The 17,100-nt window shown below is 55.7% G+C and overlaps 2 protein-coding genes across 2 annotated transcripts in view; one reads left to right on the top strand and one right to left on the bottom strand.

Annotated features, from left to right (window-relative positions):
* HHATL (hedgehog acyltransferase like) overlaps positions 1 to 7,592 on the top strand; it is a 9,355-nt gene extending 1,763 nt beyond the window's left edge. Inside the window, exons 2-12 of the mRNA XM_003794500.2 lie at positions 122 to 240; positions 615 to 682; positions 1,177 to 1,290; positions 1,421 to 1,615; positions 1,956 to 2,165; positions 2,596 to 2,767; positions 3,198 to 3,342; positions 3,457 to 3,492; positions 6,440 to 6,641; positions 7,036 to 7,177; positions 7,367 to 7,592. Coding sequence (XP_003794548.1) covers positions 135 to 240; positions 615 to 682; positions 1,177 to 1,290; positions 1,421 to 1,615; positions 1,956 to 2,165; positions 2,596 to 2,767; positions 3,198 to 3,342; positions 3,457 to 3,492; positions 6,440 to 6,641; positions 7,036 to 7,177; positions 7,367 to 7,491 — 1,515 coding nt within the window. The 5' untranslated portion in view covers positions 122 to 134 and the 3' untranslated portion in view covers positions 7,492 to 7,592. The remainder of the gene's footprint in view (positions 1 to 121; positions 241 to 614; positions 683 to 1,176; positions 1,291 to 1,420; positions 1,616 to 1,955; positions 2,166 to 2,595; positions 2,768 to 3,197; positions 3,343 to 3,456; positions 3,493 to 6,439; positions 6,642 to 7,035; positions 7,178 to 7,366) is intronic.
* Positions 7,593 to 7,777: 185 nt separating this feature from the next.
* Positions 7,778 to 14,508, bottom strand: KLHL40 (kelch like family member 40). The gene is made up of 6 exons (XM_003794499.1): positions 13,243 to 14,508; positions 11,795 to 11,955; positions 11,348 to 11,455; positions 11,045 to 11,230; positions 9,150 to 9,296; positions 7,778 to 8,323 (listed from the first exon to the last, which is right to left on the bottom strand). The coding sequence occupies exons 1-6, from the start codon at positions 14,416 to 14,418 to the stop codon at positions 8,212 to 8,214; spliced, it is 1,890 nt and encodes a 629-aa protein (XP_003794547.1). The 5' UTR covers positions 14,419 to 14,508; the 3' UTR covers positions 7,778 to 8,211.
* Positions 14,509 to 17,100: the final 2,592 nt, after the last annotated feature.

Raw genomic sequence — 17,100 nt, 5'->3', positions numbered from 1 at the left:
GCAGGCAGGAAGTGGGGGCAGTCTCTCTTCAGAATGGGTCCCCAGTACCTGTAGGGGACCATGAGGTGGAGCAAGGTGGGGCTGGTGGCTATAGTTTCTTCATGCAAGCTGTCTCCCCCAGCCCTGTCCAGGCTATGGGAATCAAGACAGCATTGCCTGCAGCTGAGCTGGGCCTGTACTCCCTGGTGCTGAGTGGAGCGCTGGCCTATGCTGGCCGTGGTCTCCTTGAGGCTTCACAAGGTAATATCTGGGCCCCAGGACAGGGGTTAGGGGCTTCTCCCCCTGGGGGCTCCAGGGTTCCAGCCAGCAAAGCCAGAAACTTATAAGACCCAGGGTACTCCCTAGACCCTGGAGATTGGGCTAAGCCGGGTACAGCCACAGGGACAGAGATACAGAGATACAGTCAGGGACATTCAGAGACTCAGGGATACCATGAGGGACCTGGACCCAGATATACAGACAGACCCAGAGAGAAGCAGATAGACGCAGAACAAAAAAGAACCAGCCCCACTGCCACTCCTGTCTCCCCAGAGTTGAGGGAGGCCTTCTCCATGGGAAAGGCAGGGGAAGGGATATGCAGGGCCCCTCTTCCTGAGGCCACACTCTGTTCTCAGATGGGGCCCACAGGAAGGCCTTCCGGGAGTCTGTGCGGCCCGGCTGGGAGTACATTGGCCGGAAGATGGTAGGTCCCCCAAACCCCAGAGTCCTGACACGGGAACGTCTCTCCCATCCCAAACCCTTCTCTACTCTCCACTATCTATTCAGATGGTCTCATGCTAACAGAAGGCACCTCACCACGAGACTGAGGTCTCTGGCTTGAACTCTTAGGCTTTCAACTTCTCCACAGGCCCCTCCTGTGTCCATTTAGGAAACAGGTCACAGCCATGGAGATGTGCTTTGGCAGGAGCCTCCAGCAGCACCCTTCCCAGGAACAAAGTAGTAATGTGGGGGTCAGGCAATGTGCTGAGCAGAGGCACATTTGGAGGGGCAGGGCAGCCCACGTGGGGCCCTTTATCCCTCTCTACTTATTCATGCGGGGACCTCAGCTGCCGCTCTCACATAATGCCTAAGAACATGAGGACTGGGGAGGTGCTGGAGCTGTGACCAGTAGGTGCCAGCCCATCTTGCCCCTCTCCCACCCTGACTGCCCCACCCCCTCCTGCCCGGACTGCCCAGGACGTGGCTGACTTCGAGTGGGTGATGTGGTTCACCTCCTTCCGCAATGTCATTGTCTTCGCCCTCTCAGGACACGTGCTGTTTGCTAAACTCTGCACCATGATTGCCCCCCAGGTGAGTGGGACCTGGGCTACCCAGCCTCCCCCACCCACTCCTCTATAGCCATAGGTTATGGGAAGCCTACCCTGGGGTCCCACCCCCTCTTACACAGACAGCTAAACTGAAGCCTCCTCCCTGCCCACAGCTCCGCTCCTGGATGTATGCTGTGTATGGGGCTCTGGCTGTGGCAGGCACAATGGGCCCTTGGTACCTGCTGCTGCTGCTTGGCCACTGTGTGGGCCTCTATGTGGCCTCCCTCTTGGGCCAGCCCTGGCTCTGTCTCAGCCTTGGCCTGGCCAGCCTGGCCTCTTTCAAGATGGACCCCCTAATCTCTTGGCAGGTGTGTACTGGAGTGGTACAGGGGTGGAGGGTGCAGGGCTACAATCCCAACATCTCACTTCATCCAAAGCCCTGGCTGCCCAAGTGTCCCAAGGATTTCCTTTACTTTTCCACACCCAAGTCTTTGGGTGTGCCCTGTCCATAAGGTGATCACCTGCACCAAAAGAACACGTCCAGCTTGTCCTCTGCCGTCACCTTATTGGGATGGAGCAGTGGCCAGTGCTCACTGGCTTTGGAAGAAAGAGAAGGGTGGGACCAGGTGGGCCCTCTGGGAATCTGAAGGGCTTTTCCCAGAGACAGAGGCACCCAGGTGAGCTGGTGGCGTGTTCTTTCCCCTCCAGAGTGGGTTCGTAACGGGCACTTTTGATCTACAAGAGGTGCTGTTCCACGGGGGCAGCGGCTTCACAGTGCTGCGCTGCACCAGCTTTGCGCTGGAGAACTGCGCCCACCCGGACCGCCACTACTCCCTAGCCGACCTGCTCAAGTACAACTTCTACCTGCCTTTCTTCTTCTTTGGGCCCATCATGACCTTTGATAGCTTCCATGCCCAGGTGAGAGGACTCTGTGTGCTCCCACAACATGGCTGGATCTCCCTTTTTGGACGGGGGGGTCCCATTTCAGATAGGACTCCTCAGACAGGATAGAATATCCCCATCCACAGGCATGGTTCCAGGATGAAAGCATGTCTTTCCTCCCTCTTCAGTCCCCAAGCTGGGGATCAACAAGGATCACAAGATGGAGACATGGCTCCTCCCTCAGACAGGACTCCTAAGTCATGGATGTTCCCCTCCCACTCAAATTGGACTCTCAGAACAGAATTGGGTCTGCCCAGGCTGACTGGGGCCCCCCCAGACTCCAGAGAGGGCTGTGTCTCCACCCTTAAGCAAAACCCCTGGATGAAGCCCTGTCTCCTCCCATGCCACTCAGCCAGGGCTTCCCAGGCAGGGCTTGCCTCTCCCTCAGACACTTTGCATCCCCCAGGTGAGCCAGGTGGAGCCAGTGAGGCCTGAGGGTGAGCTATGGCGCATCCGGGCCCAGGCGGGCCTCAGTGTGGTGGCCATTATGGCCGTGGACATCTTCTTTCACTTCTTCTACATCCTCACCATTCCCAGTGACCTCAAATTTGCCAACCGCCTCCCGGACAGCGCCCTCGGTGGGTCCCCAGAGCAGGGACCAGGGCTGGGCTGCCACCCCAGGAAGACAGACCCATTGCACTCCCATAGAGTCACAATTGGGGGAGCTGAGGCCCTAAGGGCACAGAACCTAAGGGTGGGAGAGCAGGGACTTATCCTTAACTACATGAGACTTGGCATTAGCTCTGTCTGTGAGGCAGTGGCAGTAGCCCATAGCACCTGCCCTGCTGCACCAGGGACTCCATAGGCAGGCTGGGCCTGGTGTCTCCCTTAGGAAGTGATGAGATGGGGTCTCTGTAGAGATGGCCCAGGAGCAAGGACTCCCCAGCACCTGGGAAGAGAAAGTGTCCATGAGAGAAGGCCAATGTCAATGCCTTCTCTGGGAATTGAGGGTTGGTATGGGGAAGTGGACATGGTAAACCCCAGGCAGTGATGGTGCCCTGTCCTCAGCTGGTCTAGCCTATTCAAACCTGGTATATGACTGGGTGAAGGCAGCTGTCCTCTTCAGCGTTGTCAACACTGTGGCACGGCTTGACCACCTGGACCCACCCCAGCCTCCAAAGTGCATCACAGCACTCTACGTCTTTGGGGAAACGTGAGTGCTGGTGAGGGAGGTGGGCCTGGGATCCCCACCTTCCCCTGGCCTCTTCCCCCTGCCCTGGGAGCCCTGCTCCTGGCAGATTCACACCCATCTGCTCTCTCCTCACAGGCACTTCGACCGTGGCATCAATGACTGGCTTTGCAAGTGAGTTGAGGGATGGGGGTTGTCACAGCCACCCTTCCAGGTGTCTGAGCAGGGCAGTGACAAGATCAGTCTGTTTCTAAAGATCACCACCCCAGGGCCAGAGGAAGCAAGGAGGGCAGTGACAAGGTTGTAGCAGAGGTCAAGGTAAAAGACACCAAGGTCTGGACTTGGGTAAGGGCCTTGCAGGTGGAGAGAGGACCCTTTGGCAGAACTTCAGTTGTAGGAAGAAGGAGATGACTCCCAAATTCCTGTCTGCAGACTACGAAGGTGGAGAGGTTTCCAGAGAGAAATTCAGTTGAGGAATGTCTAGTTGGAATGTAGGTAACATCCCTGTGGAGAGTTAGGAAGGTGGTTGTATCTGAATATCTGAGGTTCAGACAAGCCTGAAGGACTGATGAACCTCTGAATATTATGAGTGTGGGAGCCTGGTCTTCTGGCTTTGGGAGTGGATAAGACCCGAGGAGATTAAGTACCGAGACGAGGAGTGAGGGGGATGGCCGAGATTGGGCCTGCAAGGACTCTGGTTGGAGGGAGAAGGAAGAGCTGGCAGAGGGACTGACAGGAGTGACAGAGACAGAGGAGACACAGAATCAAGGCTGTGTGACATCCCGGAAGCCAAGAGAAGACTACCCAGGCATGGCTGGTCAGCTGGGTCAGATGCTGCTCAGGTCACGGAAGCTAAGGATTAGTGTTGATGACATATAGGTTTTCTGCCTTTTGCTGGAGACACAGAGGTAGGTGAAGTGTGAAGGGAAACTGAGGAATTACAGGGGAGTGTGCGGGTGACTCCTGAAGAAGCCTGGGACTGAAGGGACAAGACAGATGAGTGGCTAAAGAGGGAGGGAATGTTTTAAAGATAGGAGACAATGAAACGTGCCCAGGGGAATTATTCAACAGAGAAGCTGGTGTTTCAGGGTAGAGTGGTGACTGAGAAAGGAAGCAAAGTCCCCAGGGAGAGAGGAGGCAATGGCATCCAGGTCCAGGCACAGGCCTGGCTTCGGGAGGAGGAGAACCCAGGTGGACACAGAAGAATGGCAGGTTAGTGTAGAAAAGTAAGAGAATCCAGGTGAAGGCTTCAGTCATCATCATGAAGTAAGCCTCACGGTCTTCAGTGGAGAACTGTGGGGTTGGGGGCAGGGAAGGAGACAGCATCCAGGCCTCCCCACCCTGCCTGCACCACCGGGGGCCACACCACCCACTCCCACTTGCAGGCGGGATAAGGGCACAGCAGCCATCACAGGGGCCAGGAGAAGATGCCGACTAGAGGAACCTTGGCACTGAGAGGTGGGGTGGTGTTGGAGGTAGTGAGTGTACAGACTCCAGTGTGTGAAGACCTCTGATTTTCTCCCTCAGGGCTTAGCTGCTCAGGTGCAGGTGAGGAGAAAGTAGGCGACTGGGCTCTCTCAGATGAGTGAGAAGGAGGAGGTGAGGGATATGGGCTTCTGGGTTACTTACAATGATGACTCATTGGAGGAGCAGTGACCTGAGATCAGCCTGTTAGGGAAGGTGGTGAAGATGATCACAGGATCAGTGGGACTGAAGAACTGAAGCTGGTTCAGAACAGAAGGTCAGGAGGGGCTGGGCAGAGTGGGAATTAGGAAGGAGTGAAATTTTAAGTGGTGACAAAGTTGGGGTGTGGCCATGGGTGTGGGTGGCTGAGTTGGAGTGGAGAAAAAAAGACATTGAAAATGAGGAGGTCACAGAATGGAGAGGCTGGTTACTCAATGGGTTTCCCATTGAATTTATTTAACAAATATTTATTGAGCACCTACTATGTGCCAGGCACTGTTCTAGACACTGGGGATACAGCAGTGAACATGGCAAAGACCCTGAACTCATGGAGCTTACAGTCTAGTGGGGAGAAACAGACCATAAACAGGTAAACAAACACAAATTAGATAATTTTAGAGAGTGGTAAGTGTTCTGACGAGAGTAAGACATGTAATGGGATTGAAGTTGGCAGCAAGGTAGAAGCTTCTTTGACCGGGGTCTGGGCGGGCTTTTCTGAGGAAAATGCTGTTTTAAACAGACTTGAGTAACAAGAAGATCTGGGAAAGAGAATTCCAGGCAGAAGGAACAAGAAGTGCATAGTCTTTGAAGCACAAACCGACTGAGTGTGTCTAAAGGCAGCAAGGCCAGCAGGGTAGATGAGTGGACAATGGTGGCATGAGGTCAGGAGGGAGCAGAAACTAGGTGACATGGGCTCTTCCAGACAGAGGAAGGCAGTTGAGCTTATTCTGATTGAAATGGAGGTCACTGGGAAGGAGGGTTTAAATCATGGCAGTGATATGACCTGAGCTACACTCTTAAAAGCTGCCTCTGTCTGCTGTGTGGAGAATGGACTGTAGTGGCAAAGGCGGAAGTGGGAAGACCACTCAAGAGGCTCTTGCAGTAATCAGTGTGAGAGGAGATGGCCACCCTGACCAGGGAGTGGAGGAGGTGGTGAGCACTCCCTAGTGGAGTCAGGACTGAGAGGAGAAACAGAATTCTCTGGCTTGCTGGGCTGTGGGCCACAGGGGAAACTGAGAGTCCAGGCAGGCACCAAGGCTTACAGCCTGAGCAACTGAACTGTGGTGCCAATAACTGAGTTGGGAACGGAGGGTCTGGGGCAAGGACGAAGGACTCAGTCATCCGAGTGAGGTATCTGTAGCAGTTGGAGAGACTGGGCTAAAGACATAGATTTGGGGGTCATTAGTGTAGAGACAGTATGTGAAGTCTTGGGACTGGATGAGATCAGCTGGGGAATAAGTGAACAGAGCTAGGGAGGACATATGCTGTCCAAGGCTGAGCTCCTCCCCCGCCCCCCAGCATGAAGCTGAGCAGAGAAGCAGCTACCAGAAGTCAGGGACATTGACTGTGCCCAGAGTGACCACGCTAAGGAGGGCTGCCTGTCTCATACCTGCTCCTTCACACACCCCCTTTGGCCCCTTCTCCTGTTTTCCTGCAGATACGTGTATGACCACATTGGTGGGGAGCACTCCCAGGTGATCCCAGAGCTGGCAGCCTCAGTGGCCACATTTGCCATCACCACTTTGTGGCTCGGGCCTTGTGACATTGTCTACTTATGGTCATTCCTTAACTGCTTTGGCCTCAACTTTGAGCTCTGGGTGCAGAAGCTGGCAGAGTGGGGGCCCATAGCACGAACAGAGGTAAGCAGGGAAGGTCTGGGCTGGGATTGACTGGCTCACGGGGAGGACTATGGGAACCACTGCTTTGTGGGGTTCTCTAAACAATTGCCTCCCAGTCCCAAAACTTTCTCACTGCCACTCTCTGGTCATCAGGACAATGGTTCATCCTGTGGGAACCTGGCCCTCCCCCTTTCTTCTGTGGGGAATGGATCACCTGGGCCTGGTTGTGCTGGTCAGGCCTTGCCCACTCTGCATCTCAGTTTCCCCATGTTTAACAATAATGGAGAGTTGGCCTGGGACTCCGAGACCCAGGCATATCCCCAGGACCTGAGTGATGGGCAAAGCCGCAGACCAACTATGTCCTCTTTCCTTTGGGCCTCTTGTCCTGCTTCCAATGCTGTCCGGGACTGGGCAGGCCTCTCTGTCAGAGCAGATGTCCCGCAGGGTCCGGGCCCTCTTTGGGGCCATGAACTTCTGGGCTATCATCATGTACAACCTTGTGAGCCTGAACAGCCTTGAGTTCACAGAGCTGGTGGCCCGGCGTCTGCTACTTACAGGTGAGAGACAGGGGTGTGGGGATACAGAATGTGCCAGGTATCACTCTCTAGGACTTCTGAAATGCCCCCTACCCTGCTCAGTACACTAGAGACTTGGCATGGCAGGCTGGTCGAGTGGGGAGAGGGCTGAGAAGATTCGCTGAGAAGGGGGTGCTGCTCCTGGGTATTGATGACTTCTTCCTCACACAGGGTTCCCACAGACCACACTGGCTGTCATGTTTGTCACCTACTGTGGTGTCCAGCTGGTGAAGGAGCGTGAGCGAACCCTGGCACTGGAGGAGGAGCAGACACAGGACAAAGAGAAGCCGGAGTAGGTGGGGGTGGGGGAATAGGCTCTGCTCAGCTATTCTGGGGCCCCAGGCGCAGGCCAGGCCAGATGGGGCTGACTGATAGAATAAAAGACTTTTCTACCACAGCTTGCTGTTCCTTGCCCCTTTTCCCAGTCTATGCTGGCTGAGGAGCTGGGGGCTCTAGGCCTCAGGGAGGGCCACACACACTGTGGAGACACCACATGGAGGGCAGAGACCACCGACCCTGATGACCCAACCACAGAATACTACAGCCTAGAATCTTCAAACCACCAGCTTACTGACGTGGCTCCTGATTCCAGACTCTGAGCTGCTTGCTCAGAAGGCACTTTATTCTTCTTAACGAAGGAGATGTTCTGCTTTAAGGTGTGCTTGATGAGGACACTCTCATCTGACAATAAGGAGACCGAGTCCCGTGGGGACTAACACGGCACACACTACTAGGCTGGGCCAGGGCCAGGGCACACCTGGGATCCATCCCTGTGGTTCTGGCTCATGGATCAAGAAGACCCAGAGGGAAATGGTAACTCTGGAGAAGAGTCTAGTTTCTTAGCCCCGCCAAAAAGCTAGGACAAGGCAGTGATTTCCCTTTCCTGGCTGACGCAGCCCCTTGTGCACCATAACTAGATCCAGGTAGGCTCTGGCCTCCTCCTTGGAGCCCCCACGAGGCCAGGTCTGTGAGGGCCGCAGGGCGAGAAGGATGCTGGCTCAGGCCCTCTGGGCTGGTCACATCTTGGTCAGGCGCAGCACATTGAGCCGCACAGGCAGGAAGGTGGCACCTGCTGCGTAGGCGATCTCCCGCAGGACACCCTCCCACTTCTTCTCATCCTCATTATACCTGGAGGGGGGAGTGGGAAGAGCTTGGTCAGCTGAGTCCACAGTGGAACCCAGCCAACAGGGGTGGCCGAGTGTGCTAGGCCCATCGCCAGGAAGTTTCTCCAGTGCAAGGCCTGTCTCTAGGTAGATCTACTCCTGGGAAAGTCCTATGTTCTGGGAAAAGAAATCTCCAGAAGAAGATCTGCCATAAAGAACATCCACCTCACATTCTAGGAAGGGCTGTCCTCTCTGGGAAAGGCCACCTCTCAAGGATTCTCACATTCCTCAGCATCCACCTCCCTCCAGGAAGGTATACACCCCACACAAACCCCAGTTTCCTCCCCTTGAGAGTCTCCACACTCCATCTCCAAGAAGCCCTCTCCCAATAGCTCTGCTCCCCACAGGCTGTCTGCAGCATTGAGGGTAAAACTCCTTTCTCCTAGCTCCAGGAAGGGGCATCCACAGAAAGCAATGGCTCTGAGAAGCTGGGGTCCAGCTACTTCCCAGTTCCCAGTCCTGGCCTCAGCTCTCCCTCCAGACCAAGCCCCCAGAAGACAGGGAAGGGGGAAGACTGGATGCTACTGGGCCCTATTTCCATGGGTCTGTGCCCTAAGCATGGGCTCAGCTCCTGTCTGCACCACTGTTGGTGCTCTGCAGTGGCAGGGGGTGCCCTATGTGCAAACCCAGACCTTTCCCAGCAGATGAGCAAGGGGCTGAGCAGGGGTCCCTGTAGGAGGGATCCGCTTCACTCCAGATGAGCTTGCCAGGTGCCTTGGGCCCCTGTATAGTGCTATGAGGTGTGAGCCTTTCTCCTGGTTCCCCTCTTGCCTCCCTGGGGCTGGGCTCACCTCCAGATGTCGTTGAGCTCTGTAGGTACCAGCTCTCCCGACTCAGTCTCCAGTGTGGCAAAGCCACTGAGGGCATAGAGGGTGCCTGCCAGGCTGACCAGGCTGAGTGAGCTGCGCTCCTGCGGGAAGGCCTCAAAGGGTGCCCACCTGTGAGGGGGTGGTGAGGAGGGGCATGACTGGGGGCCTCAGCAAACCCAGAGACCATCAGGCCACCAGCACCCACAACTTTTGCTGCATCCCTCTGCAATCTGAATCCCAGCATAAGCTCTTGTTTTCTAACCCTCTTGGGAGTACCTACCTGGTGCCCCCACCTGGGACTAAGAGCATCCCAACCTGGCTCCCCTTCCCTCTCCCTCTGGTGGGCACTTCCCTCCATAGTCTCTAGCTCCTCCCCTTTCCCTTCCTTATCTCCCTGTTATTCCATTCAAGCTACCTAGCCAAGGCCACCACAAATGTCCCCACTCCCCCCTCCTCTCCTGAACTAACTTCTGCTTGCCAACTCACAACCCCAGCTCCCGGCAGGTCCCGGCCTTGTCCTGACACAGTCCTCTTGCCCCTTAGTGGCCAGCAATGCCCCATCCCTCACCTCCTATCCATCCCTCTTCCCACACATGGCTTTCTCAAGTCCTCTCTAGTCCTCTGGCTCCTGCCTGGGGCTTTCATCCCCACCTTCCAAAACTACTCTCACTGAGGTTCATGGTCACTACAGGGCTGTGAAATCCAGGGCCCACAGCACAAACTACTGCTGATAACTTACACCAGCTACCTTTCAGGCTCACCTCCTCAGACTCCTTCCTGGGTACCAACCTGTCTCTACCATCCCTCGGGGCATGGGCCTCAGCTCCTCACAGTTAACACCCACTCTCCTAGGAGAGCTTGGCCCCTCTGTGGGCTGTTGACCCTAGATCTCCGCTTCCAGCTCAGCCCCCTCCCTGCCCCAGTGGGCTCCTCTTGGACACCCCCGAGTACCTCAAATCCATGTCCTACCTGGACCCTCACTTTCCCTGTCTCACCCCAGTGGTTCTCCAATGAATGGCTTCCCACCTTCACTCAAAAGCACCTCCTTCTCCCGTCACTAACCCTTACAATCCAATCAATTGCTAGGCCTATTCTACCTCCTAAACTCTTGCTACTCAAATATGGTTTGTGTACCAGGAGCCTCAACATCACCTGGGGGTTGGTTAGAAATACAGACTCTCAGGCCCGTCCTGTGCCCGGGAATCTGCATTTTAACATACTCCTGGGGGAGAGTCTCATGCTCATCACGCGGGGTGAGAAGCCCTGGCTTAGGTCTCTCTCCAACGCATCCTCGCAGCCCTATCCCCACTGAAGATAGGCATTTTATTGCCCTTCCCCTGAGGCCCCCTCCAACTCCAGCCCCAGGCATCCCACCTCCCTTGACCCCTCACCCCACATTCAGCCTGAGCAATGCCTTCCCTTCATGGGGCTCTGCCTCTTTTCTCCCAACTCTTGGCACCAAGTTTTCTACACCTGGGCGTCCTTCTCCCACCTGCCCTCATCCCTTTTGCTGGCTGAGTGCAACTGTCTGTCAGCTCAGTTTTCTCTTTCTTGATGTCCCTGGCAGGGAAGCTTCCCTCTTGTTCACTGCTGTATCCTGCCACTGCCTGAAATCAGTCCCTGAACGAGGACCCCACATCCCCTCCTCTATCCCCCAGAGCTCCCTTTGCAGACTAGACTGGCCCTAACCCTTGCCCACCCTGCAAGGGGAGCCCCCCACCCCAGTCACTGCTGATCATTAGAGAGGCACAATTTCTGTACTGATGTCTAAATGTAGCAGTGGAAACCCAAAACAGAGACTACAGCTCCCGCCAGGTCCCACACAGGCCCAAAGCCACACAGCTGTCCCTAGGGGGAGGCGGGGCGAGCTGCCATACTTGTTGTCTGCGATGCTGTACACCTCAGCAGAGCTGGTCAGCCCTGTGTCGGTGACCCCAGCCACCACAAAAATGCGGCCGTCATGGATGGTAGCACCAAAGAGGGAGCGGGCAGTCTGCATGGGTGCCAACTCTTTCCATTCGAACTTCTTGGGGTCATAGACGCACATTTTCTTCAGGCACTTCCTGTGGAGCGCGGGTCGGTGAGTGCGGAGAAGCGGGAGCAGGGCCACCCCTTCCACTTGCCCGGGGGAGACCTGCTTCTGCTCTCTGCTGCAGACTCTCTGCAGGCCCGAGCCTCACCTGTCGCTGCCTTTGCCGCCAACGACGTAGACAAGGTCCATGTGGGAGAGCACTGCGTGGCCATACACGGCGTAAGGCAGCGGATCCGATTCACCCCATTTGAACGACCTGGAGGAGACCGGTGGGGGCGGGCACCGGGCTCAACACGCGCTCCGCCCTTCTCTCACCCTCCCGACCACATCTGGGGTGCACCCGATGCTCTGCTGGCCCTTCCCAGACCTCTCAGTCCCTCGCACCCTCCCACCCCTCAGTGCTACTCACCCTCACCTCCGCCCTAGGCAGGGGCCTCCCGGCCTTCCCCTCCCCGACCCTCGGACGCCCCTCCCGGACCTTCAGCCCTCCCCTCCCCGACCCTGGGACCCCGCCTCCCGGACCCTCGGACCTGCCCTCCCTGACCCTCGGACCCCGCCTCCCGGACCCTCAGCCCCGCTCCCAGCCCCCGCTCACAGTCTGTCGTAGCACAAGACCGAGTCCAGGCAGCGCTCATCGTCCTTGATCTCTCGGCCGCCGACCACGTAGATGGAGTTGAGAGCCTCTCCCAGGCCAAAGAGGCAGCGCGGCGAGGGCAGCGGGGGCATCCCCAGCCACTCTGAGTCTAGGTGGTCAAACTGCGGGCGGAGTTTATCCAGTCAGTTGCCTTCCCCCACCTTACTGCCCCAGCCCAGCCCAGCCCAGCCACCCACCCACCCACCGGATCACAGAGGAGTCTGGGCCTCCAGGTTGGACCAGGCAGCCTGGAAGCAGGCCTGAGAGACAGTGCTCCTCCCCCATTAGGCTCAGAGCTGAGTGCTCCCACCCTGGGTAGGTGCCCAGAGACCACCTTGACAGCAGGGTGATGGGCACCACAGCATATCTGTGAGGAGCTCTGAGGTAGTCCAGCTGTAGCCTTGGCACCTGCCCAGTACAATTCCACGTAGAGGCTCGCCTGCCCCTTGCTCTACACCCCATTCCACTGCCCAGGAAACTTCCAAATACAGGTCTGCCATTCACCCCTTAAAATCTACAGTCTGCAGCCTTGTCCACCTCCAGAACCTTATAATAAAGATTCTTGTGGTTCATCTTTTTGGAAAGTTTTCTGGGGGCTGAGCACTTTATAAGCATCACTTAACCTTCAAATGACTAAGCAGGAAAAATAATATTAGCACTTACAAACAAAGGCCCAGAGAGAATAAATGATGTACCCTCACTGCTGAGGTGGCAACTGGTGGAGCTGCCCTCACTCACCATCCAACTGTAAGGCCTATGACTTGACCCTAGCACCAAGCTGCCCCTCAGTCCTGTCGCTGATCAGGCCTCCCTGAGCACACCACTCACAAATCTCATCCCTGGTTCTGTCCTTTGCTTACCATTCCATAGCCAGAAACACTTCAAATTCCACCCAACTGACAAGGCTCAAACCTACATAGCCAGTGTCCAGAAAATATTCTCTATCCTCTGAGATCTCACAGTCACGCTCCTAACTTGGACTGAGCACTCCACTCTACTCGTCTTTCTTTGGCCTTAGTTTCTTCATCTGAACAATGGGAGGATTAGGCAGGATAGCCCCTTTGTCTGGAGCACTTTTGTTCTGAGCTCCCATCCTGGCCCTCATGCAAAGTCCCTGGTCAGGATCCCTACACTGACCTTATTCCTCCCTGCTGTGCCTGACCCCAACCATGTGCAGGGCCAAGGGCCTCCAGTGTATGCCCCTGAAATTGAGACACTAAGTTATGCCGCCCTTTGGCAGCTGCCTATGCCTGTTCAACCTTTAGGCAAGTGGCTGTCAGTCAACTTCGCGTCTCCATCTCAATCTAGACCCAGTGACATTCCCCAGTGTTGACACAGGTCCTTCCTGGGCCAGAGGCCGCTCCCCAGTGTCCAGAACCCAGTACTAGCCTCCCACACTGGCTAAGCACCTGAAGGAAGTAAGCACTCATAGGGTCCTCTTTGTTGTCCTCGTTGTAGAAGAGGCCCCCAGCCACGAAGACTTGGTTCTCCTTGGTGACCAAGCTGACATGGTTCTTGGGGACCTGGTTGGAGAGGGAGGCACAGTAGCACTCATTGGCTGCGGGATCGTAGGCTACAGCGCCCTCCTCGCTGATCATGAAGATAAGGTCCTGCAGGAACATGCCAAAGCGAAGCGTGTCATTGAGGATCCCGGGTAGGACACATTCGTCCTCCTCGTTCTCCTTGGCTTCGGCTGTGCTTTTGTCGGCCTCTTTGGCTTGGGAGGCGCTTTTGATGGCCTCCTTGGCCCCAGCTGCCTCCTTCCCCTTCTTCTTCTTGCGCAGCATGGTGATGCGGCCCTCGTGCGCATCCTTCACCATCTGCACCTTGCGCAGCAACTCGGGCTGGGCACGTACAAGAGGGTGGCGCTCCACGCGGGTCTCCAGAAAAGTGCGCGGCAACAGGCGGCAGCGCACGCTCTCGAAGACCGTGGGCAGTGCGCGCTGGCGCTCCGCCTGCGCCTCCGCGTCGCCGCTGCCCGCCCACCGCATCACCGCCTCGAACACCGCCTCCTCCTTCTCCACGTTGAGGCCATCACTGGAGATGATGGCGATGAGCTCGTCCGCCGAGAGTCCAAGGAAATCAGCGTCGCGCGCCACCAGAGTGAAGTGCGCACAGATGAAGTCGCGGGCGGCCACCGCGAGGCGCGCGCAGTCGAGCAGGAGGCCGAGGCGGAAGACGGCCAGGCAGTTGGAGAGACACAGGCGTTTCTGCAAGAAGGACACGCAGATGGTGAAGATAGACGGGATCTGGAAGCGGTGCGCCGCGGCGAACAAATCCTGCACACTCGCCTCGTCCAGCGAGATCTCCGACGTGTACAGATAGTTCAGCACCTGGGCCACCACGTCCGGGGACACCTCCTCCAGGCGCAGCTCCCCTGTGCTCTCTGGCTCGGCCAGGAAGCGCGCCCGGAAGTAGGGGCTGCAGGCGGCCAGCACCAGGCGGTGGCACGGAAACTCGCGCTCGCCCACCCGCACCACACAGTCGAGGAACTTGCCGTGGTCCAGCATGTCCTTGAGTCCGTCTTGCAGGAGCGTCTGCTGGTACAATCGCTGCTCCTCCGCCTGCTCCAAGCCCAGCGTCATGGTGGGGGCCTAGAGTGCAGCGACAGTGCCAGGGGGCTCCTCTCTGTACACTTGCTTTCCTGCTGGGGTGCGCTCAGACTGCGCAGCTGTTGGCGCTGGGCTATATATAGAAGTGGCCCCAGCCCTGTAAGGCGAGCCTCCTGCCCTGCACATGACGCACAGGGGACAGCTGGACAGAGGCCCGCTCCCAGGGCAGCTTTGACTCAGCACTGGGGGCTCATCGGTCGGGGGTGGGATATCTGAGCCTTACCCAAAAGATGAAGAACTTGTTACTTCGCTTATAGATGGTAACAGCAAGGATTGACCCTGGAGTCCCTAATCAGGAGGTGTGCCTGGGAGGGAGGGTGGCCCAAGCTCTGACCCTCAGTCCAGATATGGAGAACCCCTCTTTTAGGGTCTCCGTTCCTGCCTTCTTCCGTCCTGGTCCCTCCATCTTCCTCCCTAGAATATACCTCACTCCTGGATATAGGATGCTTGGGTTTCCTGCTCAGAACTTCCTTGCAGCATGCACTCTTTGGGGGGCTCCTTGGCAGGGGGAGGCTTCTTGACCATCTTTAAAATGGGAAGAGCTTTTCCTCTTTCTGCCTCAGCTCTGAGATCCTCCCTTTTGCAAGAAAGCAGGAAGTGCCATAGGCAAACAAGGTCTTGACTTTCCTGTAGGGCCTGGGGCAAGTGAGGTCTCTCTGTTAATCCTCAGTTTTTCCTCCTACACAGTGAGGAGGTGGAGAACCTCAGTTCAGCTCTGCTGAGGTGCCTACGGTTCTAACACTAAGGTGACAGACGTGCTAGAAAATTAATTCCCTAGGATTCTACCATTCTAGGTGTTTAAACCCTGTGTTTATACTTATTGCTTTTGGTCTGTACCTGCCTGGGCCTGAGCCTGCCTGGCCTCGAGGCTCTACACCCTGTCTGTGGTCTAAGGCAGTGGTTCTCAACCTTCCTAATGCCTCCTAATGCCGCCACCCTTTAATACAGTTCCTAATGTTGTGGTGACCTCCAACCATAAAATTATTTTCGTTGCTACTTCATAACTATAATTTTGCTACTGTTACGAATCGTTAATGTAAATATGTGACATGCAGGATATATTTTCATTGTTACAAAGGGGTTGCGACCCACAGGTGGAGAACTGCTGGTCTAAGGGATCAGGGTTGAGGCCTAGGACAGCCGATCTCAATGCCCACCATGCTCTGGAGTCCTGACCACCCTACACTTCTACCTCCACACACATACTCATCAGCCTCATTTACCAAGATTAACTCATTCCCAAAGTGCCAGAGGCTGCAGCTGTGGATTAAATTTAGCCCCTGGGACATGTGTATGAACTGTATGGGGCACTCCTCCATCATTCCTCTGAGTCACTTGTTTATAACCTCCAGCTTGGAGAGAGTGGGGATAGGAGAGAAGACCTCAGGCTGGGCCAGGACTGAGTCACCTCCCTTTTGTGGTCTCAGCAACGTCACCGCCTGTCCCTCCGAGCAGTACATCTGACTGTCTCTCATGCACTCCACTAGAAGGGCCAGAGGGGCAGAACACCTGGGCAGGCCATGGAGGTGGTCTTGTCTGTTTTGCTGAAAGGCTGGGACTCAGACGGGCAGGTGGTGGGCTTCCAGCCAAGCCCTGGTCTATAGGCCATTTTTCATAAGCACAGTCAGTGAGGAGGCAAGGCTCCAAGAGGCTCAGCCACTTGGCTGGGATTCACAGCCTATCTGCCCACCTCCTAAAACTGTGGGAATCCTTCCCTACCTTGCTACTTCTCAAGAATTAACCAAAATGTCCATTAATTATAGTCTCATTTTCCAAAGACCAGGGCCAAAGGTACTGACTGAACAATTAACTTATATTTATCAAATGACTTAGTGAGATATTTTTAGGTCATGGTGGATCCCCAAGTGTTCACTCCCTACCAGACATTTATATGTGGCTCATTCATCAAGAGCCTACTGTGCACCTTTCTGATGGCTGAGGATTCATTCTGCAGTGAGAAAATCAGACAGGAATTCCTGACTTTATAGAGCTTCCATTCATTGGGGGAAAGGGGTAGGTGGGGGGAAACTGCAACAAATAGTTATCTAGGATGTTGGGTGACGGTGCCAGCTGTGGAGACAAGTGAGGCAGGGAAGTGGGAAGAAAAGGTGAAGGTCACAGTGATTTGATTTTATTTTATGTTTTTGAGACAAAGTCTCACTTTCTCCCCCTCAGCAGAGTGCCTTGGCATCATAGCTCACAGCAATGCAGACTCTTGGGCTCAAGTGATCCTCTTGCGTCAGCTTCCTGAGTAGCTGGGACTACCTGCACCCAACACAACGTCTGGCTATTTTACTTTTTTTTTAGAGACAGGGTCTCACTCTTGCTGAGGCTGGTCTCGAACTCAAGAGCTCAAGTGATCTACCAGCCTCAGCCTCCCAGCATGGCAGGATTACAGGCGTGAGCCACCATGCCCCACCCTGTCACAGTAATTTTAAATGGAGTAGTCCGTTGGGCTTCCTGAGAGGATCACACTTGTGCAGGTTCAAACCATGGAGGATTCTGTGGAGGGGACACAGCTCAAGCAAAACCCCTGAGGCATCTGGCATGTTCCAGGAAGAGCAAGGAGGTTAGCAGTGCTGCAAGAGTGATGCAAGTAGGGGGAGATGAAGAGAGAGGTCAGGGGAAGGTGTTCTGTAGGGTCATGTGGGTCAG

The sequence above is a fragment of the Otolemur garnettii genome, unplaced genomic scaffold (genome assembly GCF_000181295.1).
Source record: "Otolemur garnettii isolate 467f Iridium unplaced genomic scaffold, OtoGar3 scaffold00082, whole genome shotgun sequence".
Lineage (NCBI taxonomy): Eukaryota > Metazoa > Chordata > Mammalia > Primates > Galagidae > Otolemur > Otolemur garnettii.
The sequence above is the reverse complement of the archived record's forward strand: the minus strand, read 5'-3'. Positions and strand labels throughout refer to the sequence as shown.